This window comes from Falco punctatus, assembly GCF_963210335.1.
Source record: "Falco punctatus genome assembly, chromosome: 8".
In the NCBI taxonomy this organism is placed as follows: Eukaryota; Metazoa; Chordata; class Aves; order Falconiformes; family Falconidae; genus Falco; species Falco punctatus.
This window is the reverse complement of record NC_137588.1, coordinates 21966273-21994099: the sequence shown is the minus strand read 5'-3', so window position 1 is coordinate 21994099 and position 27827 is coordinate 21966273. Positions and strand designations below refer to the sequence as shown.

The window sequence follows — 27827 nt, the reverse complement described above, 5'->3', positions numbered from 1 at the left end:
TTACAAGAATGGTATGCTTGCTACTTGAAGTAATTTTGTGTGTGCCTAGACCACCACGTGTATAGTTTGGTGGCTACAGCTACACTAAAGCCTGCTAATCACCGTCTAGTGGAGACGACTACAGTTTTCTTCCTCTTGCAGCCTTCCTCTAGCAGGACTGTGCAGTGAGATAAGGAACTGAGAGTAAAAACCTACTTAAAGGCATAAAGGTTTTCTTTAGCTGCTATTGCAAAGCCACCACAGTCCTCACCTCAGTTTTGTTGTTGATGAGCGGTGTCCTCACAGACACTTTTCCATGCCTCATTCACGCCTGTTTGCTGTGCATGCGTACAGGGTTAAGTCAAACGTTTCAGAGGGTCCTGTCCCCCAGGACAGTCCGGCTCCCACTGGAATGCCTCAGGAGGCGAGGGCAGAGCGAAGCGCTCTCGGCTGCGGCTACTGGCGCCGGGGCGGGCTGTGGCGGCCGGTCCCGGCCCGTGTGGCTGTGCAGAGTCCAATCCAGGAGGGCTGCTTCTTGCTGCCGTCTGCCAACTGAAACCAGGCGACCGCCTTTCGAGGCTCGCCGGGACCCGGCAATCCCGCACGGCGGGTCAGCGCGGCCGAGGGCCGCAGCGGCCGGGCGGGTGCGAGGCACGGAGCGGCCAGGCCGGGTGGGCGCCGAGCCGGTGCTGCTGCCGGCGGCCTCGGCCGCCGCGAGTACCCCCAAGACGGGGTCCCCGCTCGCTCGGGCCGCGTAATTTCTTGTTCGGGGTATGGGGGGTTTTCTGGAAGGGGAACGGGGCGGCTGCTCCTGGCCGCCCGGCGGGGCCAACCCCGGGGCCGCCTGGGGAGCACGGCGGGCCCCGGGGCAGCAGAGAAGCCGCGGGGCCGGGCGGGAGCCAATGGGGGCGGACGCGGCCGTGTGACAGGCGGGGCGGCCGCTGCCCCCGCCGGGCCGGGGCGGGGAGCCGGCACAGCACAGCGCGGCGCGCCGCTCGGCAGCATCATCCGCGGCTGCGGGGCTGACACACGCCTCCATCCTCCTCTCCCCGGGTAGCCGCTCGCACACGCCTCGCCGCGGGCGGAGCGGAGCCGAGCCGAGCCGAGCGGGGGGCGCCGCGGCAGACAAAGCAAAGATGGCAGGGATCCTCGCCTGGTTCTGGAACGAGCGGTTCTGGCTGCCGCACAACGTCACCTGGGCGGACCTGCAGAGCACGGAGGAAGCCGCCTTCCCGCAGGCGGAGGACCTCTACCTCGCCTTCCCCCTGGCCTTCTGCATCTTCATGATCCGGATGCTCTTCGAAAGGTAACGCCGAGCCGCCCGCGCCGCCCCGGGCTCGGCGGGGCTTGGGCGGGCCGCGCGGCTTGCGGCGGCCGCTGGCTCGGTCGCTCACTGAGGGGCAGCCGGGGAACGCTGCCTGCCCGGCGTCCTCCTCCCGCCGCCGCCTCTCTCCCGGCCTTGCCGGGCCCTTGTGTTTTCCCTCCCCGCTCGGTCGGTCACGTAGCGGGCCCTGTGCGGGAAGGTGGAGGCGTTCGGGGTAGCCGGTGCTACTCTCCCGCTGCCCGCAGCGCAGCCCGGCGCGGGCGCTAGGAGGCGAGGTCTCCCCGGCAATGGGCGCAGCCCGCCCTCCACCTGCGGCGGCCGCGGCGCCCGGGCCGGTGGCGGTGGGAGAAGGGCCCTCCGGCACCTGTGCGAGCCGGGGCCTGCCGGCCCGCGGGCTGCTAGCTACGGCGGAGTCCCGACCGCCCTCCTGAGGGAAGCCCCGCAAGAAGCGCTGTGGGGACGGGGCGGGAAACTGTCCCGGCGGGAGGGCTGTCGCGTGCCCCCGCCGCAGGGCCGCGCTACGGGGAGGGAGCCGCGCGCGCCGCGCCTTGCGCCGTGGGGCCGGACCCGGCCTCGCTCCCGCCGGCGGCGCGAGGCGCTGTCGCCGCGCGGCTGAGGCGGCGGCTGAGGAACCTGCGCGCCAGGTAGGAGCGGGGGGGAGCTCGGTGGTGGGCTGAGCGTGAGGGCTGCCCTGTGGCCCAGCCGAGTTTTGCCCAGCTGGTTTGTACCGTAGTGGCGTGAACGGTCCGTGCCGCGTGTCGGAAATAGCCGGGCGCTCAGAGGATGAGGGATCCCGGCGAAGAAACGCTCCAGAGGTGGTTGTTCATCGCTGAACCAAACTCAGCGTTCTGTGAGACTGCTGAATTTAAAACACACAAATATTTAAACACAAGGCATCAAACTAGTGATAGGTCAACAGCGAGTGTTTGTTTTCCGTGAGTATTTCCTGACAGGTGTTGAGCAGAGGCCGCCTGTCTTGGGGAGGCAGCTGAAGCGAAGCGGGCCGCTCGCTGGCATGCGTGGCTGTGCGGCCTGGCAGAGGTGGGGTTCCCTCCACCTGCAGAGAACAAAAGAACAACTCCCTGTGCCCACACCTAAATGTTCCCAGTACTGTCTTCCTAGGCAATGCTGTTAGGATAGTCAAGGAAGATAAAGGAAGACCAATAGTTACCACGTGCCAGTGGAAGGCTGTAAAGATTCTTAAAAAATGATAAAATAGCTGATCTGCCAGGTAGCACTCTGCATGTCCTAAGCAGTCCCTCGCCCTGGTTAGAATATGGCACCTGGGATATTGGTTTGTGAAAAACTTGGCTGTTTCCGTGACTCAGTTGAGAGGACCATGTTTATTTTGAAAAATAAGCTGTTGTGGGCTGTTGTTAACACCTGTTTTGCTTTACAGATTTTCTGAAAAAGTCAGCAAAACTTGTGGTCTGCCTGAAAATCTGAGGTTCTCAAAGGTTAAATGCTTATCCTGAGTTAAATACTGCAATATAGTTAAAATTTGAATGCCAAGTAATACTTGGATAATGTAAAATGATTACTGTTTCTTTTGTCCTTTGCAGTCTGTACAATGTGTGCTTTTGAGTGCTGAAAGTGGGTGTGTGATGTTGCATCTCTTGCCATCTGAACTCCAGTATGTATCACAGCAGGACTGTGTTTAGATGGAGAAACAGTTAGTCAGACCATTTCAGCCTAAACTTAGAATCACGTTGTTTCTGCTAGTTCTGATGTGGCTGTTGTTAATGTTGTAGAAGTTACTCTGATTATATAGTAGTTTGTATCCACTCCCTCTGGTTATTTTTCTTCATTCAATTAAAGTAATTTTAAATTTTGCAGTACATCATATTTATAAGTATTAGTTATACAGATAAGGAAAATCAGTATGTTTTTATAATTATCTTATATTCATTTGGCTACTTCTGAAATTTAGATCTGGAAATGCATTCTGCTACCCTGAGAGTAGGTGAGACCTCCAAGGAGGTTTTATTAACAATTACATATTTTTTTCTTTTTTAATTTCAAATCAATTCCAAAACTCCCCTGTGAGAGTAGGATCAGACCATTTTGTGTGGGATTAATCCACACAGCATGGTACAATTGTGGGGTTTTTGTTCATGTAGAGCATTTTATTAAAGCAGGCTGAGGAAAAGTGACTGAACCTGCTTCCACTGATCAAAGCAGGTGGATTGTCTCTGACTTGAATAGGGGGATGATCAAGCCTTATTATTGCTCATTAGTAATTTATTTTGTCAGACCTCTGTGCTTTGTTTGTTGGGAGCCACAGAAGTGCCTCATGCACATCATTAATTAAAGGCTTGCAATTATTTAGATTGATAAGGCTATGCAAGATCTGGAAGGGAAAAGAGAGTATCTATTAAACTGGTAAGTTTTCATTCTTCTGTGTATTAAAGCAGCTACATTTTTTCTTTTCAAAACTCAAGTGATGGATGACTGATGTTGTACATTGATACATCCAGGAATAAGCTTTTGCAGATGTGTAACGGTTCCATGTTTTTGTAATGGTAGCAACTCAAGAAAAAAAAATAGATACTGTAATACATTTAAACAAAAAAGAAGCCTACTTTAAATTCATTGTTATACTGCAGTATTTGTTACATTAGTGTATTCTCTATTTAGTTTTGTAAGGTACCTAATACAGGTGCTCTTGTAATTCTTTATACTGGTAGGTAAGCAGCCACAAGGTGTTAAGAATCAGATTACATATTTTATATCCATTATTTTCAGACTGCTAGGCTGCTGGAGCAGTATGGTTTTACTTCTCTTGCTGTGAAAGGTGATTTGGCTTTATGGATCTTCACAGTAGTAAAAAAATGTGGTTCAGGGCGAGCTGTGATTTGGAGTTCATGTGACTGCTTACAAAGTTCTTGATATGTTTGGGAGATAAAACTTGTCATGCTAAGTGTTAAAAGTTGACTTAATTTGTATATGTTTATATTCTATATGCATATATTTGTGTATATGTTTGCGGGTACAATTGAAATGACAGAACTTGGAAATTTTATTCTATAGGTATTCCCCTATTAATAAACGGAGTTAGTTCTACTGGCATTTTATTTTATTTTATTGTTACTGGTTGGTGAATCAACTAACAAAGTCAAGAAAAGAACCTAGACGCTTCTGAAACTTTTTTTTCTTCCTTTCAAATAAACTACTTTTTGTTGATTTCCTTCTCCTGCCATCCCTGACCAGCACTTGAATTCAAAGGAAAAAGTAGATTAGAACACTAAGTGTATGCTGAATCGCTTCAGCAATTGGATCTGATGATGATGAGTGCTCTTGGAATAAGCTTTGCTCTGAGGTATAATCTCATAAACATGAGATTTAGTGGATCTATCTGCTGAGGCCATCACAGTTATGGATGAGGTGCTAAAATTCCTTAACAGCCTTTTCTCTTTCCCCTTCCTTCCCATTCATCTCTTTCTTTAGACACAAAGTATATTTTAAAAAACTATAATAATTAGGCACAAAGATAGTGTTACCTAGCAATTTGGAAGACGGCAGGACTTTAGCCATGCAGTGGTAATGTGGGGACATATTTCTTCATACTATCTATCCATTTCGTGTCTTTTTAAAGGTGTGTAAGCAATTAAGGATCTCCTCCTGTATTATACACCGCCTTCAGCTAAGGAGATAAGTGCTCAATAATACCAGTCTCTGTCTCCCTGGATCTTTTCTAGTTCTAGTGCAGGCAAGACAGGTTAAAGCTGAACTGAAACTGGTTTTGCTAATAGCAGGGTGTTGTAGTTTTGATTGGCCTAAAAAGATAAAGGAATATCTGTCATTCTGGGAAAATACAATTTTTCTTCTTTTTTTTTTATGGGATCACAGGCAGTCTTCTCCCTCTGCACTTGACCTCACTTGCTCAGAAGCGGTGTCCTTTCCTATCCTTCCAAGCATGTCCTCCTGGAGAGGCATGTGGTTATATGAAAAAAATATTCACTCAGCAATTGGTGTGCTTGTTGGATGCAAAACAAGAGGGTAACACCTCTGCTGTAGAGACTTCTATCAAGGGGAAAGTTGGCTGAATCCTTCAAAAGAAGTGCTAACTAAACAGATTTCTGATGTGGTCTGGCAATCTTCTGAGTCAAATAGTCTGAACTACTGCTTTCTTTTTCACTTGCCTCATATCTCACATTTCTTATATCTCATGTTTACATTGTAGTTGCAGTATACTTTATTTCCCCCACCTCGTAAGCAACAGTTTGGGCTCAGATCTAATGAGATCACTCCATAAATCAGCAAACTAGGTTTATAATGCCTTTATTGTCCTCTGGCCTTGACTGGTGAGGTGGGTAAGGGAAGGCAGTTCTCAAAAGTGAAGCTGATATGAGCCATTCCATCAAATGAGGAATATGGTTAGGGGTAGCTTGATTTTAGGTGGCAACAGCTCTCCAGCTGCACTGATTTAAACTGAGCCAGCCTAATAATTTACTATCACTCAGATCAAGATACTCTAGGCATTGAATGTATGGAAATTCATGGCTTTTGTATGACATTTAGCTTTTATAATGATATTTCAGCCTCAAAGGTAACCTCAGCTGAATTTCATTTAGTATGACACAGTAGAATTCCTAGTGGATCAGGGTGACATAATACGATGACTGTGTGTGCATGTATGTGTATAAAAGTATTTTGGTAACTGTAAAAATTAATTCAGGTGACAATACATTAAAGCCTTGCAAGTGTTTCTGTTGTGTGATGTATACATACAAAATCAATTTTCATAATCTCTAAGACACCTGCTATCAGTGCTTTCTTACAACAATGAGGAGGCTAGACAAGATATTTGGAAGAGGGTGTACAAACTTAGTGTACTTCCAGCAGCCCAAAACTGTTTCTGGGGAGCTTGGGTGGGGCAATGATCATTACTACTATAAAAAGCCCTTTGTAGGCTGTGATATTTGTAGATGTCTTGCTTAGTTCCCTGTGTGTTAGGTGAAATTTGATCATTCAGGTATAATTCACTTGTGTCTAAGTGTATGCACATGTTCACTGACAATAACTTTCAGGTTTTTTCTGATTTTTTTTTTTTATAATTTTTTTTCATAAGATGACCTGTAAGGGTTTTTTTGTTTGATTACTATTTAATAAATGCTTAATTCAGTTGAAATGGAATAGGATGTTGAAATTGATAACTTTCTATGAAAAGATACAGGCAATGTAAAGGAAATAACCAAAAAAGCTATTTGTTTTATGCTTTCAACGTATTTATTTTCAAAATAGTAATAATTGACCATTAGCAGTAAATAGCTTTAAAATGAATTTATATCTTGCTTATTATATTATCTATTTCTCTGAGCTTCTTTTCATTGATTATTGACTTTCTGTCATTTATATTTTTCTTTATGTAACCAGTTTCTGTGTCCTAGGGTTGCAGTGTTTGAACTTTAGCAACTAACAAAAAAAACAAGTGGGGTGGTTTTGGTTTTTTTTTTTACCTGGAGAGCCATTTTCTGTCTTGGCATGGATGGGGCTCTGTCTTACTAGCTCTAACCAGTGCAGTATACGCTCACCCACCTTGATTGTGTTTGTGTTGGCTGGTATACATCTTTGTTGTGTAATGTAGTTGTGTGTTCAGATGTAAGCTGAGAGTGTTCCTTTAAAAGAAGGTGGAGTGGATAAAATGCACACCATCTGTAGATACACATTAGTGCCAATCTCAAAATTGAGAGTTAAATGGGAAATATGTGTTGAGTTCCAGCAGAGAATGCCATTTAAACTGATTTCTAAAATACCCAGGTGACAGAAGTGTGACAGCCAAACCACAGCTCAGTTGAGGGAAAGGTTTCAGTGACAGGTCACTAGTGGGTACTGGAAGTCTGTCACTGGGGCAGAACTACTCTTGGAGGGTTCTGTCTGAGTGCAGGTTCCAGTTACTGTTAGAAATTCCCATTCAGTTCCTGCCTGGATTCCTGTAACACTGCGCAGTTGGATCCAAATTGCCTGTGGCTCTTTTGATTGCTCCTGTTTCTGCCTCTGTCCCTGATTCACAGGCATTTGCTAAGAATTTGTTCTCAGAAAAGGAAGAGCTTCTGGTATGCTGCCTCTTTCTACACATCTGCAGACCAGTGTCTTGTAACGCATACACAGTATTTATTAAATTAATCTGTGGAATCTGTTCCCTTGATTCTACCTTTAGTTATCTGTCAACAGTGTAGAGAGGAAAGGGATGCCTGAGCTGAGTAGTTCTTACTTGACTGTGTGTTTCTGTTTTGTTTGTTGATGTGGGTTGTTTTTTTTTTTCCCAACAGTTGTTAAATACTGTATGCTTGCAGTAGTTTGACAGTTAATTAACATTTGGGGTTTCTGTGCCTCTGTCAAGGTGGTCTTGGAGTTTTGACAAGAAAGTTAAAATTACAGCATAAATATATTTCTTATGAAAGTTACATACAACCTTACATAATATTCAGTAGTGTTCTTAAGACTATAATTGGCACCTTATGGGCAGTCAGATGTGTATGATGTGTAGCAACAGTTCCTTGGAGTGTTCATCTAGCACCTTGATTGATACGTGGTCTCCCACACCAGTGACTCTGTTTGCTCATTGGGCACTTACAGATTTTGGGGGTGCAGCAGCGGTGGGCATCCAGGTCAACAGAAAGGAAGGGCAATGCGTAAATCTCTGATCCCTTGAAAGAGGAGGAATCACTGATGTCTTGCTTTAAGGAGAGCAAAGTTTCTGACTGTCAAATGGGCCGAGGTCTTCTGATCTCTGTGAGGAAGTCTTTAGCACATGATCCTTACAGAAGAGTAACTCTACACCATCTGGCATCCATCAGTTTCTCATGAAGATGATATCTTTCTGGTTATTCTGAATTAGGCAAACTGTGGTGGAGGTGGGAGAGCTGGGATATGTAGTCTAGGCAGTTATAAACTTAGAGATGGTTTTCGTAATGCTGGTGGGCCTGTAACACAAAATTGTGACTTCTGTACCAAAACCAGAGAGTAAATTGTAATGATTTTTTTTCTGTGTAGTAAATAGCTCTCATAATTGCAAATTTTGCTGTTGGTAAGCTTTCATACTGCTAAGCAATTGTGAAGCCTCATGTAACTGTTACTGATGTAGCATAATCAAATATTAACTTTCAAGGTAATTGCCTGTACAATTACTAGGAGTATCTATGAGCCGTAAATAAACATAACATCCAGTTAGCCATGTTGTATATTTTTTAATATGTAAGATACAGATATATTTCTATATTGGCTATTAATTCAAGCTACCTTTTGCACATTGAGAAACAGAATGCCAAGGTTCTTCAGACTACCTTGTATTAATGAAGCATCTTTCAGGTTCACTAACCTAAACCCCATTTTAATATAAAAAATGTTGCACTTTAAAGTTTGGTCTGAAATGATGAAAAGCCTTCTTTGTATTCACAGGTCATACTAGGATGGTTAGCACTGTATCTAAATCACTTGCATTTTTTCTCAGTGTGAGTGCAGTAAAAGCTTCCTTTTAATAGTATCTTCCCTTTGGTTTCTTTGTTTCTCCTGTAGGGATGAGGGGAATAACCTATAGTACTATATTAAAAAAAATAAATCTAACTGACATAGTTACACTGGTGCAAAAAACTTACATTACAGCCCAGAGGGTGTTCATTGGCATAAAGTCTTAGATTCCCGAGGCTGTTTGAGTATTTGAGTGTGCAGTAGTATTTGTTTATTTTTTGTAACAAGCTAGTTGTTCTATTTTTAACATTAATGGGATGACCCAGAGGAATAAGTGGCTCTTATTTATTACATGTGGTGTCATCACATCTACTTGTTGCCTGTTTGCCATCCTCTGAGATAAATTTAATGTTGGTTGGAGGTTTCTTTTGGTGGTTTTTTGTGTGTTTGTTTTGTTTTGGTGTGTTTTTTTTTTTTTTTTTTTTTTTATTGTTCTGCAAGCAGAAGGGGAAAAAGGCTTTATGGTAATGGTGCTGAAATCCTCATTTTGGAGTTGGCATCTATTCACACCCTTTTTGCCTCTGTTCTGACTGGATTCAGTTCTATACAACATTGTGTAGATACTTGAACTTTCACTGGGACTGTTTACTTCAACCCTGGGATGCTCATCCTTATCAAGAAGAGAGTGGAAGCAGAGGCCAGTCTCAGCTTGTACTTTGTGATGATGTTTGGCAGAACTTTAAGCTATGAAAGCTGCTTTTGCAGCAATACTGTCTACCTGGACAAGTGGTACAAATGACCGTAACTGCCTAGACTAATGAGAGATGCTTTCATGCAGTGGCAGTGAATTGCTTATTTGGAAAGAAGTGTGCTGTACAGTGCAAAGTAACTCTTTACCTTGCGTACTGAAAAGCAGTTGCTGTTCACAGAAGCAATGTGCAAAGATCAGAGTAATACATTGTAATACGCCTTGTGCTTTCTTTGCTTGTGTCTGTTGTGACTGCGTGGTGTATCTTGTTGCTGAGAGACATGGAGTAGTCCACGTAGCTGGAGACAGACTGCCTGGTATGCTGTCTTGAAGGGGACAATCTGAACAAGGTATGTTCCTCAAGAAGTATAGAAATTAGCCTTGATAGAGCATCTGCTGAAACTTTGTAGGTGGGCAGCGTAAACGTGGAACACTACTATAAACCTGTGGGCATTACAGCATGACAAAGCAGACAAAATTAAATCTATGTGAAATAAGTGAGCTGAGAAATTTTGGGGGCAGTGGGTGAACTCTGGTAGTGGTGAGCTGCTCTGATGCACTCCCCAAGCAGGAGGAGGCTTGCTCAATTGGGGAGCTGGAGGGCTCCAGACTCTCATCACCTGACTGTCAGGGCTGTGGCTTTCCTGAGCACTGCTGTAGCAGTAGAGACCAGTGAGTCACCAAGGCCAGAACCCCCCTTGCAACTGGTGGGACCAGTTCCTTCTGTTGAAAACAAAGGTTTAGGTAGGTAGTGGGTCATGAGTGGGAATGTGCCTGTTGACAAGTTTTTCCACAGTTGTCCATTAGTTTTTCTTGAGCTTCCTGCTGTTTACTACTTGTGGTTGTCCAAAGCATGTTGCTGGATGAGATGATCAGGTCCAGTTGGGTGTTTTTATTCCCCTTAGGGGTGTCATGTTGGAAAGAAGCCATTGAGAAAAAGAAGAGCAAGTGGTTAGACCACAAGCAGGAACCTGTTTTGTGTACATTGAAGCAATAATTGGGTGGTAATTGGGTGGCTGATACTTATCTGTCAACTTTTCCCACATACCTAGTATGAGAGAAGGAAGAGAACTGATACAATAAGAGAGTAGCCTGAAAATATCAACAGTTCCAGTGCCAAATTCTCCCCAGGGTTACAACAACCATTGTACTAAATTAATTTTGAAGTGATTGCATTGATGTGATGATGACAAATTGAACTGCAAATGGGAGTCCTGGGAGCACTGGTGGACAACAAGCTGAGCATGAGCCAGAAATGCAGCAGCAGCATTGGGGAAAGCATTGCCAGCAGGTCAAGGGAAGGGATCATTCTCCTGTACTCGGCACTGGTGAGGCCATGTCTGGAGTGATCAGTCCAGTTTTGGTCTCCCCTCTACAAGACATGAACATACTGGAGTGAGGGTAGTGAAGGGCCGCTAAGATGATTAAGGATTTGGAGCATCTGATATATCAGGAGAGGCTGAGAGCTGGGATGGTTCAGTCAGGAGAAGAAAAGGGGGGATCTGATCAGTGTGTACAAATACCTGATAGGGAGAGTAAAGAAGGCAGGGCCAGACTCTTCATAGTGGTGTCCAGTGAAAGGACAAGAGGCAAAAAGCAATTGATCTGCAGGAAATTCTGTTTGAACACAAGAACAAACTTTTTCCTGGGATGATGGGGAAACACAGGGACAAGTTACCCAGAGAGGTTGTGGAGTCTCCAGTTGTGAAGATACTCTGGCATACCACAACAGGGTATGGTCCTGCTCTAGTTTTCCTTGCTGTGAGTAGGGGGCTGGACTTGGTGATCTCCAGAGGTCTCTTCCAACCTCAGTGATTCTGTGAAATCATAAACCTCACTAAATGGCAGGGCTCCAAAGGGTTTCTGGGATCCTATGTGTATGAAGTTTGTATTGGAAACCTGAAGAGGTGAGGATTAGGTTGAAGTTCACTGTAAGCCTGCAGAAGAAACTTAATTAGGGCAGAGCAGATAATGTTTGATTGATTGGACATCTGGATTTCCCATTTCCTGTAGAATGGGTTTTTTGACTTTATTGTAGTCTGGCATGAGCAGACAGGATGTAAGTCAAGAAATAAATGTGGACCTGCTCTACCTAAGACAGAAATTACCTTATGGGTACCCAAAATGAAGTGCAAGTTGCTGTGGTATAAACACATCCTGCTCCCTTCTAGGATCAATACGTGGTCTCCTACAGCATTAAATTTGATTATAACAGGCAATTTTGAGGATAATTTTAGTTTTGTTCCCCTTAAGTTGATTCTTTTCCACACGGCAATGTCTTCAAGATAATTTTGTTTTTGAAAAGAATTCTCAGAAAGAGGTGCTTAGGAGACAGGGAATGGTGATCACATGCCTTACTGGAAAAGCTTTTATTGCCTTTGTGTTCAACATAGAAGTAAATCAGTCTTAGGGGGGGGAAAAAAAAAAACAAACAACCCCCAGAGAATTACACAGAATAATTTATACACTACAGTATATTGTATTGCTCTGATGTAATGCGTTTTTTTTTCTGTTTCATTAAAGATAATTAAATTGTTAAAAATATCTTTAAGACCAGCTATAGAATATTGACTTGCCTAGAAACTAATATATTTCAAAATGTCAGTTGTTGGGGTGGTAATGAAACAATTTGATATTTGACAGAAGAAACACACCCTATGTCCTAATTAGAAGAACTCTGGTGTATGCTAACCTGGAATTGTTATTTTCTATAGCATTTATAGGAAATGTGAAAAATATTTGGTTTTCTTCCAGTTTGGAATGAAGTGGAAATGTAGAAATGTCAAAATTTCCATCAGGAACAGATGTCCTGATTTTCAGCCAGCACTGATAAATGGGTCTGGTTACAAGATAACGATGTAGAGATAAAAATGAAATCTCTATAGCATTGCCAGCCTCCAAAAGCATACATTCTTGACCAGCTCTTAATTTAAGAGTTATTCAGTTTGTATCTGTATGCATGGTGTACATAAAGTTTGGTTGTGGGGTTTTTTAGTTTGTATTTTATTTAAGAAAAAAACTAATCTCTGAACAGGTTGATTTTCTTAAAAATAGGCTAATGGTTTGCTAGAATCATGGCAAGAGCTCAAATCTCTAGCCTGGCATTTACCTTCAGTTGTCAAGATGAAAAGTGCGCTAGTAGAAATGGAAGAACGCTACTTCATCTTACTCTTCCATTGAGAGCTGACTTCAAGGTTTGAAGAGAAAGTAGCACTTTGTATCCATCACCATAGTATGACCTGTGTCTTGCCTTGTGTCCTGATTGGAATAACTCTGACATACCACTAGAGTAACCTTAGAGCTTTAAATACTAATAACAAATCATATTCTCAAGTAAGGTGCCTTAAAGAATAGAAAACAAAGTTACCTTGAAGCATCTGCTTTTACACTTGTTTTTAAGTGCATTTTAGTTAAATCATTTTCCCTATTATGGAGGGTGTATTTAGTGGTGGTATGGGGCTTTCGTGGTTTTTTTGTTGTTGTTTGTTTTTGTTGTGTTTTATTACCATGCTTTTGTTTATACCTCAAAACATGACAGCCATTATATCTTTGAAGAACCAGGGCTGTATGAATATACAGCTAGAATTTGGGATTCTGATTGTTTCACATCTGCTGTGGAATCTGCCTATTGATGATTCAAAAAGAATGCATTGTTTTGAGGCAAAGCATGTGTTTCCACACTAACACTTCTACTTCTCATCTTACAGCTGTGCCCCCATCTCAAAATAATTTTCCCTTCCATGTCTTATATTTAAGTTAAAATTAAGGTATATTCTGGTACTTGCTATGTGTCCTTCTGATCTTCATCTCTTCTGTGTGACCTGTAAATGTTTTCCTGCTCTCCATCTGATCCCATCTTATTTTCTCTTTTTATTTGCCCTTTTGTGGATTCCCTCCCTCTGCCCCCCTGCCTTTGAACAAAAGCTGTCTATCCATGCATGATGTGCTGCAGAGCTGCTGGTGGCAAACAAAAGCAGATCTGAAGTTTCTGTTTTGAGGCTTGTCCATCACTGCCCAGCTCTCGTGTATGGAAGAGCCAGCAACTGAAATAGAGAGGAAGCAAAGTTTTTTGCCCATCTTCAGCTGTCACAGTGTGTGGCGACTCTTATCATTCAGGTGAGCTGCTCTTCCATTGAAACTTTATTAGAGAGCAATGATAAGAGTATTTCAGGCTCGTAACTTACCTTCTAATATGGCATTTAGTTGTAAAAATAGCCACAGAGGAAGGCCTGCTAAGTGCAGCGGTATGTAGGAAGACTGATTTGGGTTGGGAAAGGGTTTCAAGATGATCCTTGATAAAATCGGGATCTTTCTCAGTTTGGTGAGAAAAGACTATGTTGGTCATTTTAATTGCAAAACCCTCAAAGTGTTTATTAGGAAAAAATATAGCTTCTTTCACATTTTCTTCCTACAAAGTCTTGTGTCTATACCAGGAAATACTTCCTGAAAAATTGTTTGGAAATAACATCCCAAGGTCCATACATCAGGCTAGCTGTCTCACTTAGGATATTAGTATTTGCTTTCCTATATGAATTTTAACATAAACAGTGCCTTAATTTTGTGAAACTGTGTTACATGCATAAAGAAAGCTATGTCACACAGTCTTATTTGATTGTTTGCATATGTTAAGGTCTCTGGTGATATAAATCACAGTTGGTTTGAGAGTGGTCAGACATTTTTACCATTCTATATCTCTATATATAGAACTCTAGGGTCTATATTACTCTTTAATATGATTTATTTACTCACAAAGGTCCTGAACTGGATCATGTGCCAATATAAATAAGAAATTAGCTGCGGAGTCCGGTGTTATATCAGCATAAAACCTGTGTGAAAGATGAGAAATTGTATATCACTAGGTATGGTCACGTGTAAGCATCTGATTACTGTTTTAGTAATTAAGAAGCAGAAGCCATTCAGTCTGTACACCTAGGTAGAAATCACATATGTACGTGTGTGTGTATATATAAAACATAATATAAAAATCCATTTTTCTTTCCTTAACTAAGTGTCACGTTTCCCCCCTACCCCATTTTTTCCAGGACTAGTAGTATGTGTGCAGCCATGGAGTATTGTGTCTGAAAATGTCACTCACAGAAGATTAGTTAACATTTGATGTTAACTAGGACTTATCCCTTTTTGAAAGTAAGATGTGGGCCTCTGCTCCTACATGGTGTAAGGTGGTTGGTCAAAGGGATTACGTGATAGCCGCCTTATTCCTTCCCTTGGTCCCTTTTAAACAAGAGCATCTCTAATATTGACTAAAGGCATCAGGTCTACTTTTGCACAAAGCTACTTGGTGGTGGAGAGGAAGGTCTGATACATCTGTGCAGCGGTTGTCATGTCAGCATGTATAGAGTAGCCTGGAAGGAGTATCCTTGTGTTGCTCTAACAGGCACTGTGCTGCAGCTGCATTACTGTCAGTCCACGTGGCAAGTAGCTTAATGTGACCCCAGGTGTTCCATGTAAACTGTAGTCATTGCCAGTTACAATGTAAGCATCTATTAAGAGCTCTATTGAGTACACACAAACAGAAGAAGAAAAGTGTCATCCTTGATGATGTTTGTCCCATATACGATGACTGTGTGATTTAGAGAGTACAAGTGGGTGGGTGTGTACATGTGGATATTAAATAGGTTATAATGATGACCTCCAAGACTGTCTCAACAAGTTTCCCACTCTGCTTCACAACAGTGCTTTTTTTGCCTTGCCTGGTAGTGCTGCAGGTATTTTTTTATATTCAATGACATAAAGAGGTCTCTGAATAAGTACACTTGCATAATGAAAAGCACACTGGATCCACCCTGTATTTTCTTAGAGTTCCCCTTTAACCAAGCTCTCTTTAAGTGAAGGCTTGGCAAATGTCTCCCCTCAGCTTTGCCCACAGAATAGCAGTCATCAACCAGAAAGCTTAATCTCAGGAGTGAGCTCTGCATCCTCCAGAGCCTCCACAACTCTGGCCCGTGGGACAGTGATTGCAAGTAGAATGATCTGGTTTTGCTGTTGATATTGAAAGAGCAAGGTTTCTGACCTCAGGAGGTCTAACTTTGAGTGTTAGAGTAAAGAAGAGGACTAAAAATTAGTGTGCTCGTGTTCTCTGCAGATGATTTTGAATGATCTATTATGTAGTCTTAGGGCCTTGGGATTCTTTTTTTATGAGTGTAAGAACAGTAACTGCTTCTTGCTTCTAAAATGTTTTTACATTGTTTAATGAGAACTATCGTGAATAGCGAAAAGTTTTCAGAACTTACTGCAAAGATGAGGCATTCTGCTGAACTCCTAAACTCCGTTCACCTTGGACAGTTTACAGTCTTACAGGTGTAGTTGCTTCTGTTCTGGAATAACTTCAAAATATAAGGGGGAGGAAGAAAGATGGAAAATTTCATCTTTACACTTGAGTTTCCTGGGGTATTTTTCTCCCCATCTCCTAAATGAGACTAAGTGTTAGGCCCCAGTGATTGACATTTGCCGTCAAATGTATGAAGCATCCACTTCTAAAAAAATGCTATTAACTAGTCTTATTCCTGCTTTGGCAAGGAGAGACCTGGAACAATTTAACTACAAAATACGCAGAACTTGTGGGAATCCTCATCAGAAGTCTGTTCTGGAGAAACCAGATCTTGAAAAAGGCACTTGCAGCTATGAGCTGTAGCGGCCACTGGAGAGTTTGCTTTTTTTACTTATCAACGCCTTCTTAAATATTTTCTTACCTGGAAATTTTCCAGCATATTGCTTAAAAGAAACAGTAGAAATACTCTTCATGGTATTAAAGTGCAAGCTGTCAGACTGTCTTAATTTTAATAGTATCACCTTGCTTTGCCATCCATTTACAGTGTGCCCAGAAGAGTCATGCAAGGTTGGGTTTTTTTTTTTTCCCTTCCTCATTCCTTACTTCTAAAATTGTATTGAAAACATAGTAATAATAATGGTGTTGATAATATAATATTTGCCTGTTCCACAAGGGTGTTTTGAGATGCAGGTCTGTAATGGGAGATTTTAATGCATATGAACAGTTGAGAAAGTTCTGAGTAAATAATATGATGGCTGTGTAGCTGGCTGTGTGTAATAAGGCTGTGTAAAGCTGAAAAAAATAGCAGAAGGAAATGCTGATGCTTTTCTATGGAAGCAGAGTATAACACTTGGCATGAAAATCCACAAGTAAGGGAAGACAGCTATGTGTGGCAGTGCTCTATACCAAAAGAAATGTGTCCTCTTTATTTTGGAATGCATTAAAATATATATATTTTAATAATGCTTTCGGACACTTGAATGCTATTTAGGATAGCATATAAAAAGTTATCTTTTATAAAGTTATTGTCCTATAATTGTAATTATAATGAAGGTCTTGTTTTAGGCTTTATTTATGACAGTGGTACATTAGTGCAGTGTACTTCAGTTCTCAGCTCATAGTTTGGGGTTTAGGTCTTGATCCTGCAGCTGGATTATTTATGGTATAAATGAAATGGTAATAAAATGCAAGTTCTTTTGGTCCTACTGCAGAACAGGCTGAGTGATCAAAGCCTCTTAACTAACAGTGTTAAAATGAGTAATAAAATCAAAAGTTTGAATACTTCTGCACCATCAATAAATATCTGCATCTAAAATGACAGATCACAACAAGTCAACCCCCTCGTGCATGTGAAAAATGCAAATAATTTTTGTGAAGATATACTGCAGCAACCACATGGCTTGTGGTGTGACAATCTGCTGCTGCTTTTCAGTATCTTGACAGTTCTGTTGCTTGCTTGGAATATAAAGTTTAGAGAGGTTAATTACTCTCTAAATTCTTCCTGTACTCACTAGGTAAGATTTGTTAATGGAGAGGCTGAGGATCAGAGGTGGAAATGGGGCAGAGAAGTAGAACTAGAAGCAGTATACGGGTGTTTTCTGGAGCATGGGAGAGGGGAATGAGACTAAAGATAGAGTGTGACGGGGAAAACATGGCCATGATGTATGTGCATGCACCTGGGAGGAATCTGGTGTAACAGGCATGCCCATTTGTTTGTGCTCACCAGAAACAATGTGCATTTGCAACTGCTCCCTTCAGATATACTTCTAAATTCAAAGTTGAGTGAGAACACTTGTATCCTAGGAAAGGAAGAGACTTGATGTGTGTGTGATTTGTCTGCCTCCAGTTGTGCATGGGACAGATCTGAAAATTCTTAAGAAGAATTAACAGTTGACTTTTTTTCTTTTTTAAGAAGGCAGTAGGGTTTGTGTCATTGTAATCCTGTCCTACATGGAAGGGTGTAGCATGCCCACGCACCATCCCCGCCTTATTGCAGCATCTTTAAGGAACACAGATTACAAATAAGAAAGAAAATAAATGCCAGCTGGCTAATGTGACCAAAAATGATTACGGACGAGTATCTGTTTATCTCTGCTTATGGCATCCAGAACTCTGCCACTTGGGAGAGACAGCACCCTTGCTACTCTTCCAAATTAAGTCAATAATAACCTTCCAGGTTTGGTTGGAAAATATAGGTAGTGTTACTTCTGGCAGACCCTGGTGAGAGATTGGATCCTCATCATTCACCAGAGCTCTGGATGGTCAGTGAGACTGGGAACACTGAAAGGAAATAACAGGAATCTTTATTCAACTTTAAGTAGGGTAGGTGATTTCCATCTGTAGAAGTTACAAATAATATTAAAACAAGCCAATTTCTGATTGCTGAACTGAGACGCTCAAGGACAGGATACGCAATTGGGCGTGAGATGAGGTGACATACTGTAGTATGTCAATATAGCCAGGAAGAATGGGAGATCTTGAAGATGGAGCAAGCAGGTGAAATTTGAGTCTGAAGGACCTGTTGTGGGGAAATAAGAGACATACTGTTACATACAAAGAGTTCTCTTAAGGCGGATTCAAGCTTTTTCTTTGAACTGGAAAGAGCCTATTATAGCTGCTTTGCTATTGACAAACGAAGACTGAAAGAAGAATTGTTATTTAAGGTAGAGAGCATTTTCAATCAGCTAGGTGAGACATCCTTCATATCCTTAGGCTATCATGGTACAAAAAGTACTGCTTAAATCATGTAGGGAAACTCACAGTGTGCTGCTCTGATGACTTAATTAGCACTAAAGGTTTATTTTATGACATTAAAAAAAGTGCCAAGTAATTGTTCTTGCTTTATGCTATACTGTAAGGGGGCATGTCTGTGTGGATGTGTGCCTATGTAAGAGAGAAAAATGCTAGTGTTCTCTAGTAACCCAGAACAGCTATGATTGCCTGGATCGTCTAGAAGCACAAGATGTTTTCAGCAATTAATTTATAGACTTAGCAGATGTTCATTATGGCAAGAACCCAATAAAGGACAAGAGCTGTTTTCCGAGAGGCTGGTAGTATGTTTTCCCAATAAGTGAGGCTTAAGAAAGAAATTCACAAACTTCTATTTCCTTATTGAGAAACACCTATTTCATAAGGGAGATCTTTTACTCAGTTTCTAATTAGAACATCAGTCATAAGATGATTTAGTGATCTAACACATGGAATTTAAACAATTGAAAAATTTTATTTTCTTTATTCAATACAATTTGACTGTTCTTGAGAGCTGCTGTTGAATTGTGTAAAACATTGATTTGAGTAGCTTTTTAAATAAATGAAAGAGAAAGTAATTTCCAACTTGATTTTTGACTACGCTGTAATTTCAGCTGATAGTTTAAAAGTAAAAATAAACTTTGTTTCATATAGAAGGCAAACCTAGTTGACAATGCTGTTCTGCTACACATCTTTAAAGAACAATGCCACTTTCTGGTTGAATTCTGGGACAAGAAATCATACTTCAGCAAATGAAGCTAATCAAATATTATACAATTTATCTATTGAACAGGATGGGGGAAAAACCCTTTTTGAATCTCATACTATTTTTCTCATCTTGGGACAGTACTTAAAAAATGAAGGATAAATAAGAGAAATTTCATTTAGGTAAATACAGGTATTCTATCTGACCTGTGTTAAAAAGATTAATATGAAATGACACTTCGAATTTTTATAGAAGCAAAAGATCTTTATTAGGCCATCCATGCATGAGCCACTGCTTAAGAAGAAATATTGAGCATTAAGGTACAGACTTAAAAACTGAATATTGGCTTTGCTTGGAGCGAGTCAAGTATGCTGCGTGCTGAAACCTGGCAGTGTAGTTGTTCCAGAATGTTTTCAGCATGGCAATTTTCTCACAAATGTTTGTTTTCCCTACCTTGCATTGTCCAGCTTCTCATGTCCACCTCAATAATCCCAACATTACCCTTTCTTTACTTACCTTCTGATCCAGTAGACATTAAGCAGAGCTTGTTAGATTGTGTTTTGCATCTCATTTAGTCAAGAATCCAAGTGTCCTCCATGGTCAGGTCCAAAATGCCTCCCCCCTCTAAATGTGTCAGTGTCAAAAAAAACATAAATGAAACAAAAAACAGCCAGCCAAAAAGAAATCCCTGAATCTTTTTCCTAAGGATTTCCATAGCTGTTTATCTAAGGTACTGAGGCAATAATTGTTTATGGCTTGCTGAGTTAAGGGTGAAAAATTATCCAAGACTCTGAAAGTTCAGCAGTGACTGCTATAGATAAGATTCAGCTCAGAAACAAGGGCCAGATGGGGCTGATTTATGAGTTATTTAGATGAGTTATGTTTAGCATATCCTTGGCTTCAAAGGAATTCAGCCAAAGGCAGGAAGGGTAAAGGTAAAGAAATACCAAAGACAAAAGGCTCCCCATGCATGTTCTTGAATTTGCGATGCGTTCTGTGTAGTCTGCTGCTCAGCTATATACTATGTTTCAAATGGTTTTTCTGGGAGGTCCACATTTGTCCTGGGTTTACTAGTGAGAGAAGAAGGCTTTAGTAACATAATACAAACTCCACTGAGCACCTCTGCAGAAAGAGAAATTAAGATGATTTCCATTAATTTGAGCTAAAATGGCTCAAGACTGGATGTATGTTTTGCCAGCCAGATCTGTAGGTGTCATGTGCCACAATGTTTTTTTTAATTTCCACCGAAGTAAATGAATGAGGGTCTTCTGCCTAACAGCAGCATGGTCCTGCATGCCCCCAGCGCTCCTTTCCCACCACTGAAGTCTTTCAGCTGCTTATAAGCAGAGTATCCTCATCCTCCTTGCATGGGAGGCAACATGTCCGAAGCCACTGTCACATCGTTAGAGGAAGCGCTTGCCATTAAGAATTGGGACTGGTTTCCCCCCTGGGGCACACCAGCATTCCCTCAGCTGTCAGCATAACATCCTGTGGCACTCAACCCTATGAAGATTGTGGTATGTGGCTTGTCAAACCAGTTAGTTTGGCCACCTCTGCAGTAAGCCAGGAAGTTGATTTCTTTGCCTTCTTACAGTAACTTGTCAGGCAGCATATTGCATGTGGTGGAAATGGAGTTGGATTTGGTTTAGTATTTGGCTGATACAGAATTGTGTATCTTTCTTTTTTTTCTAATTGATGAAACAGAGTGCCTTCTGTCTGCAATAGGAGAGAAATGAATAAAAATGACTAAGCTGAAATTGGACTGAATTGGTCCCTATATCTTATTAAATGTTTTCTTAAATCTGCATGTCTTTGTGACAGTGAATATATGAATTTTAGTATGAGAGTCCTTTTTTCCTAAAATATAATTATTTAAAACATACAGGGTGACTAGTAGATACAAAACCTAGTATTACAGTTACTCTTCAGAAATCTAGTATCAAAATGGATGTATTTATGAGGTTTCTAAAACTGTTTAGCACAAAGCTGTAGAAAATGCACTAGCAAGATGTCATTAAAAGCAGCAGATGCTATCATGTTTTTGCTGCAAGCACAGCAAAAGCAAAAGCACAGCAATTCCTCTGTTTTTGCCTCTTTCTAGCCTATCTTTGTCTGCCTCTTGCCTCCCTCCCCTTTTATTTTTTGACATGCATAGTTGTTTGGCTGCTAACGGACCCTAGAAGCATCGAGTACATAACACTTTAGGATTAGGATTTGTGAATTGGAGAGACTGTAATTATTTAATTTTTCCCCTTCTGTCTGCAGTTGCATAGGTGACCTCCCTGATAAGTACCAGGCAGAAGTAATTTGAGACCTGCATGAGAGGTCTGTTGCATTCTCATTAATTGATTTCTTCAATAACTGCTGAATGCTAGCGAAAGGGGGAGGACGGACAGCCAGGGAGGAATAGCAGTGAGGTTGACTAGCAAAAGATTTGACCTAGTTTTTTCAGTCCGCATGGCTCTGCAGACAGAATCAGTTATAAATCTGCCTCTTTAGAAGAGCTTTTATTTATTTATTTTTGTTTCCTGCATGAACAGCTGCATGTGTTTTGAATGTTCAAATTTGGTGGGCTAAAATGTAAAATTTTGTCATCATGGTATAGTGTCATGGAAATGTGTATGTATGGTGAGGAATTCTGCTGTATTGCTATGGGCAGGGCAGAAAGCAGAAAACCCTATTGTTCTCTTTTCTGTGTATTTGATATTACACACTTGGTTTTTTACCCAGCCTGCAATATTACTAAGTGTGTGAAATACAATCACTTTTCACTTTATGCAGGTTGTGTTGTGATGTTCCTGTGCACACAAAGCTAAACAAGGCTGAAAGACCTTTTAAAAAAGTTTTTGGTAACATCTCTAAGCTAGTATTTTTCCCTTCTTATTTCTATTTATATCAGGTGGTCCTGGCCTTTGTATTGTTTGCTTGTTTATTTTTCTTTCCTTACTTAGCAGTGAAGGACCAGGGATTAGTGCTAAATACTGTAACAGCATGGGGATTCATGACAGGCTGCAGACTAGTGCTTTGACCTTCCAGATACTCTGGGTAAACGTTACAACAGACATCTGAAGGGGGATATTCAGTTGTTGAGTAGGTGTGTGTATGAAGTTTGTCTTCTGATGTTTGATCATAGAGTTTTCTTTCTAGAGCCATTCGTTAACTGAAGCACGGGGCTTTTTTGTTGACCAACAGGGCTTTTACCTGTTCTGCATTCTTTAATAACTGGTTTTGTTATTGAGCCACTTGCATCTGCTACTGGAAACCCCTACCCAACTGAAAGCCAGGGAACAGACTTCTGCTCCTGCAGCTGCTCTGAAATGTAGCTGAAACTGTACTGGGAGGTTGCATAAAACCCATCCTCGTTGGTTACACCCTGGCTTCCTACCCTCCCTAGCCTGAGGCTCTCGACTGTGCCTTGGGCAGTGGTGCTGGAGCATACCTTCGTGCAGCTTTGCAGTTTCTTGCTGTTTGCTCTTGATCACTGCTCTCTTACAGCACTGGCTATGCCTCCAGTGTTCGTTCTTGCCAGCTGGAGAGGCTCTTGAAGAGTTTCCAGCTTTCAGTCAGCAAGGAGAGGGGGCTGCAGAGATGGTGCTTTGCCCAGGGGAGGTTTTGTAGGCTTCATGTGAACTCCTCCGAGGTTCTCTTTCTCTTTAGCTGCCCTGTATGTGTCAGTCAACAATATTCACATGCTTTAGGCCTGCAAAAGGGTAGCTTCTGCATGCTGCTAACCTTGGTCTAACAGCATTCCCCAGCCTTCCTTCTTCCATTCCTCTTTGGTTTTGCAGGCGCTTCTTTCTAAAGCTCAGAAGATATCCCTGTAGGTAGAAGCTGATCTTGCAGTGGAGTAAGTTCATCACTATTTCCTCTTCTAAAGTAAAATTTGTGATTATGCCATAGTTCTGTGTATTCTGAAGACTTTTACTTTTCTTTGTGTTCCTGGCTGTAGGTGTGGAGGCAGTGGTCATACTCTTTGGGAGCCAGGCTGTGTCAGTAACATTTCTCTAGAGGACAATGTCTGACATGCATGTCAAGAAAGTGACTGTCAGCCCAGGAGCTTGAAAGGAGGTGCTTGCTCACAGGAGCTGCCCTGAGTATCCTTCTGAGGCATTATGTCTGCTGGCCTGACATTTCCAGTCCCACTCGAAGTGAGCTATGATCTTGGGCTGTGATACTTCCTTATGTATCCAGGATATAGATGTCATGTCTAATTTGTTCTCAAGGGAAGGCAGGGCTTGATCTGTAATTCTGTGTAACATTGGTAATTATCAAGCACTCTCAATGATTGCAAAGCCTTGCCACAGTTCAGACTGCGCAGATACTTAACTGATGTGCATGCTGAATGTTTTGGATTGTATGCAACAGGGAAGTGCAAGGCTCTTAGCAGCACACTGGCTAAATGCATATGTTGGGATATAGACACTTGTGTTTGCCTGGGCAAACAAGCTGTATGGAGTCTTCAAAATGAGTCCTGCAGTGATTCCTGCGTAGGTGTTTCCCCACACTGTTTCATCCCTTCCTTTCTACCTCCTCTTGCCAAGCATACAGCACTCCATGCTTCAAGTGCAGCAATATTACACATGTCTAATCTCTAACCCAGCTGGGTGAGAGACTGGCTGTTGCTTCCATTTGAGTTGGCAGGCCAGCATACTAGATACCATACTAAATAGCTCCTGTGCCTTTTCTGCCGAGCTATCTCATAATTCTCCATGCGCACCAGAATGCTCAGTTTACTGTGGTACCCAGAGCAATCTGACAAGCTCTAAAGACCTGTGGAAGAGGTGATCCCCAACAAGGCAGTGTGCTTGTGTCTTTTAAGTTCTGCTGGATGGGTTTTGGTGGTTGGGCTAGGTTAGCCTGTGCCTTCAGGAGTATCCGCATTGCTGCTTTACTGAAGCCGCACCCCTCTCATTGCCTGGTCTCAGCTTTTTTCAAAGGCAGAATATTTTTCCTTCTGACTTTTTACTTATACTCCTAAATAAGAGTTACTTGACCAATCCTAAGAATCATGTTTCTTCCCACTTAAAAAATAAAACTCATGGTCTACAGTTGTGTAAAAATTGTCCATAATGGCATGATTATAACTCATATGGGTTCCCAGTTTTGGTTATTAGTTTCTGGCTTTATATTCTAATAGAAGGTACTAAACCAATTGAGTTCAGGGTCCAGTTCCTCTGTAATGTGGTGGTACGGTCACGGTGTGTGGAAGCTGCTTTTATCCCAAGCAGCATGAGCTGTGGTGTATTTAAAAACAAATAAATAAGCAAGACAATTCCAATGATCCCAAGGAGATTAAAAGGCATATAGCACCCCTAAACAGAAATACAATAAGTAAAAATACTTGCCACTTTTAAATCTTTAACTGTTATTTTGCAAGTATTTTGTGACCTGCCAGGGTGGATAAGTGCTCTGCCTGGTTTTCAGCACTGGGAGTTTGTCTCCTTTTTTTTCAGACTGTAATAGAAAAGGAGACATCCCATGTGTTACCATATCAGCATCACTTATTGGTGCCATGTAATAGCAGTCACTCAGGGACAACGTTACAGTGTCAGGCTCCTTCAAATACCCACCTGCCCACATCTTTGTGGGTTTTTTTTTGCTAAACTCTCTGTTGGTAGAGGTGGGCAGTTATATACCCATTCTAGGAGGGAGTCACATTTCAGTCAGTTGTCCTTTTTGGGATTATTTGAAGTTGGAGTGTGTAAATTGCTGACAAAAATCTTGTAATGAGCTAAATGAAAATAGGATTGTAACAGTCTTCTTTGTGTTTTGATGTACAAAATACACTTGGTTATGGATCCAAGCTGTAAATGGCTCACAAATACCCAAGATAGGAGATTAGTTCTTTTCTTCTGTTTGACGCATGCTGCAGCATTTTCAGTTGCTCACAAAACTGGTGTGCCAGCATTGTTTCATGCAGTGAGCTCCCATGGCTGGCTGGTAGCTGTGTGTGCAGCTCACCAATGTGTCATGCCACAAGGCTTCCTTCCCTATCTGCTGTCTCTGGTTGCAGCACCCCAGGGAGTCATTTCCAAAGTGGCATTTGGGTGATCTGCTAGCAAATCCTATTATTTGTTAATAGGATTTGTTCTTGCACTGCTTTGTCCAATCCCTAATTGTTTACCACGCATTAGGAGTACAATGAGATGCCTGTCAGCTGTGTTATGAGCATTTTGTGTGCAAAACTCATTGTTTGCCTGTGATGGTGGAGTTTGCTTTGGGAAAGCCTCAGTATGGAAGGCAGAAAACAAAGGGTCCGCATTTCAAACACAGGCACTGGTTTCCCTGGCTTCCCAATAGACAGTGGAGCACTTGGAGGGTCAGAATTCATCTGGAGGGCTGTGGGCTCTGTGCTTGTGGATGCAGAGCCGCAGCTGCTTTCCAGATTGTGTCTCTGCCTTTCCAAAAGAGTGACCTGCTGAGGTGGCAATCAAACAGGAAAGCATTAAGAAAATTCAGAACCTGAAATAGAATAGAAAGACAAAGATGAAAAATGTACAGGAAAGCTTGGGAGCTAGTGAGAACTAGTTGCTTTTTTTGTTGTTGCTGAATGTTTTGACCCGTCAGAATGGTATTTAGTGATCATACAATACAGGTAGAAACTAATTCTCAGAAGGGGTCTGGCTGAGCTGGTTTTTAAGGTTTCAGGTGTGAGCATTCATATAGGTATTTTTACAAATATTGCGCTGAAACACTTCTTTCAGAAAAAGTAATTAATAATAATTATTTTGAATTATGGGTATCCTAATGTGCTTTTTTTAAAATTCCTTTTCTCAGAATAGAATATTTTTAAGAAATACCAAAGTCAGATTTCCGAAGCAGAATCTTGAGTGTAGACCTGCGATGGCTTAACTTGAGCTTCTAGAGTTCACATGAAGGTTTGGTTTCGTCTCAGTTTAGTGATGCTGTGCTGATGGAGTGAATTGAACCAGGTCACTGATCCAGCTGAAAACTCAATGCTTTTCTGGGGAGATGGGCAGGGATAGTCTTCAATTTCTCAAAGCCGTAATCTGCTGCTTCTGTGGCTACAGTCAAGGTGGTGGAGTGGGACAACTTTGGAGGAGGAAGCCTGAGTGCTTCAGGTAGTTGCCCCTGCTCAGGGTGATGGCCCAGGCAGGTGGGGTCAGCTTGGGGAAGCCTGCCCTGTCCCAATTGGATCCAGCTGGAAACTCCAGCTGTGAATTTGAACAGTCCTTCCTCTTCAAGTAAACTCAATTTAAGGATAAAATAGGCAAAACAATTTATTGTGTAGTTTGGGTGCACACTTCTCCAGAAATAGGTTTCCTGAATATCTGTATGTATCTGTTAGCTTTTTGTATTGGAAACTAATTAGAAATAAACTGAGGAATTAGATTTTTGTACTAGTTGGGAACAGGGCTTTGTTCTGAATTTATGCGAAGCATCAGGAAAGAAATAAGGCTCTAATTCTTCTAGTTGAGTAGTCAGACAATAGGCTGAAGTTTGTGTATACACACATATATACACAAGTGTATAAATATTTATGCCATTACCTATGCTGTATGTATATATATGTGTTTGTTTCTGTACACATATATACACGCACTCGCACACATAAAAAAACCCATGAATGAACACCATTGTGTTCATCTGACTAATACCTGCCAGCTAGGATGAAAATTGGTTCATCTTGAGAAGTTCCCTCAGAAGGTTAGACTATTTTGTGTCCTAGCTCTTGGAATGAAAGCTTAACCTCCAAGTCAAACCAACCATCCCTATTTCAACTGCTTACAGAAATACAACCATCCTACTGTGAGGGATCCATACCTGTTCCCTCTTCAAAGGGAACAGCTTTCACCAGAATAAAGATGTAGTGTGAGCTTTCATCTCAGAGCAGGAAAGCTTCTGAAACATATCCTATCTCCTGATGGTAGGGAGAAATAGGATTTGCACCAAAGGTCCAAAGGGAGTTTGGGCCAAACTCCCAAAAGGACAAAGCAGCAGCTTACAAATATTTAAATATTTTGTGGTGTGTGCTTTTCTTTCAGGACTTGAAGTTTTTGCCTCTCCCAGACAGAGTGATGACAATGTTCGGGAATAGAGCATGCTTATAAATTGTGCAGGCAGGCAGGGTCATTTGCTCAAACACACATACATACTTGTAGCAGATGGGCAAAGATTTGGGCATTGCCAGTCATGCAGCACCTGCCTTTGCTCAGGGACTGGTTGCAGAACCCATGGAGGAGGGCAGCAGGGTGGGTTCCTTGAGCTAGACAAGCACTGAAAGATTTTAAAGACTTAAATTATTTTTTTAATGTTCCATTGAATGTAAAGCATCTTCTGTCTTCTCTGTTTTCAAAAAATGCATGTTAACTTGGTGTAACTAACTAAACTCCTGTTCTAGGTGAACAATATAATTTCTCAATATTTCAGACACCTTTTAATAGTTTCCGGGAGGGCATTGCTGAACTGTTCAGTTCTGTTTTATGACTTGCTACAGTCCTTTGTCATAATATCAGATGGGCTGGTTGTTGTTAAGAGTATCACTAGGAATTTTTAACTACATCCTTCATTATTTTGCTTCCTGGTAATAAATAGATCAGATTAAGGAAAATAAATTAGAATATAAGAGGACATTGATGAGACAAGCTATCCCTTAATGACC

General features: G+C 41.8%; 1 protein-coding gene across 2 annotated transcripts in view; it reads left to right on the top strand.

The window, feature by feature from the left end:
* The first annotated feature begins 659 nt into the window (after positions 1–659).
* The window catches only part of CERS6 (ceramide synthase 6), a 131166-nt gene continuing 103998 nt past the window's right edge, over positions 660–27827 (top strand). For both annotated transcript variants that reach the window (XM_080398971.1, XM_080398970.1), the window contains exon 1: positions 660–1285. In XM_080398971.1, the coding sequence (XP_080255097.1) occupies positions 1116–1285 (170 nt within the window). In that variant the 5' untranslated portion in view covers positions 660–1115. The remainder of the gene's footprint in view (positions 1286–27827) is intronic.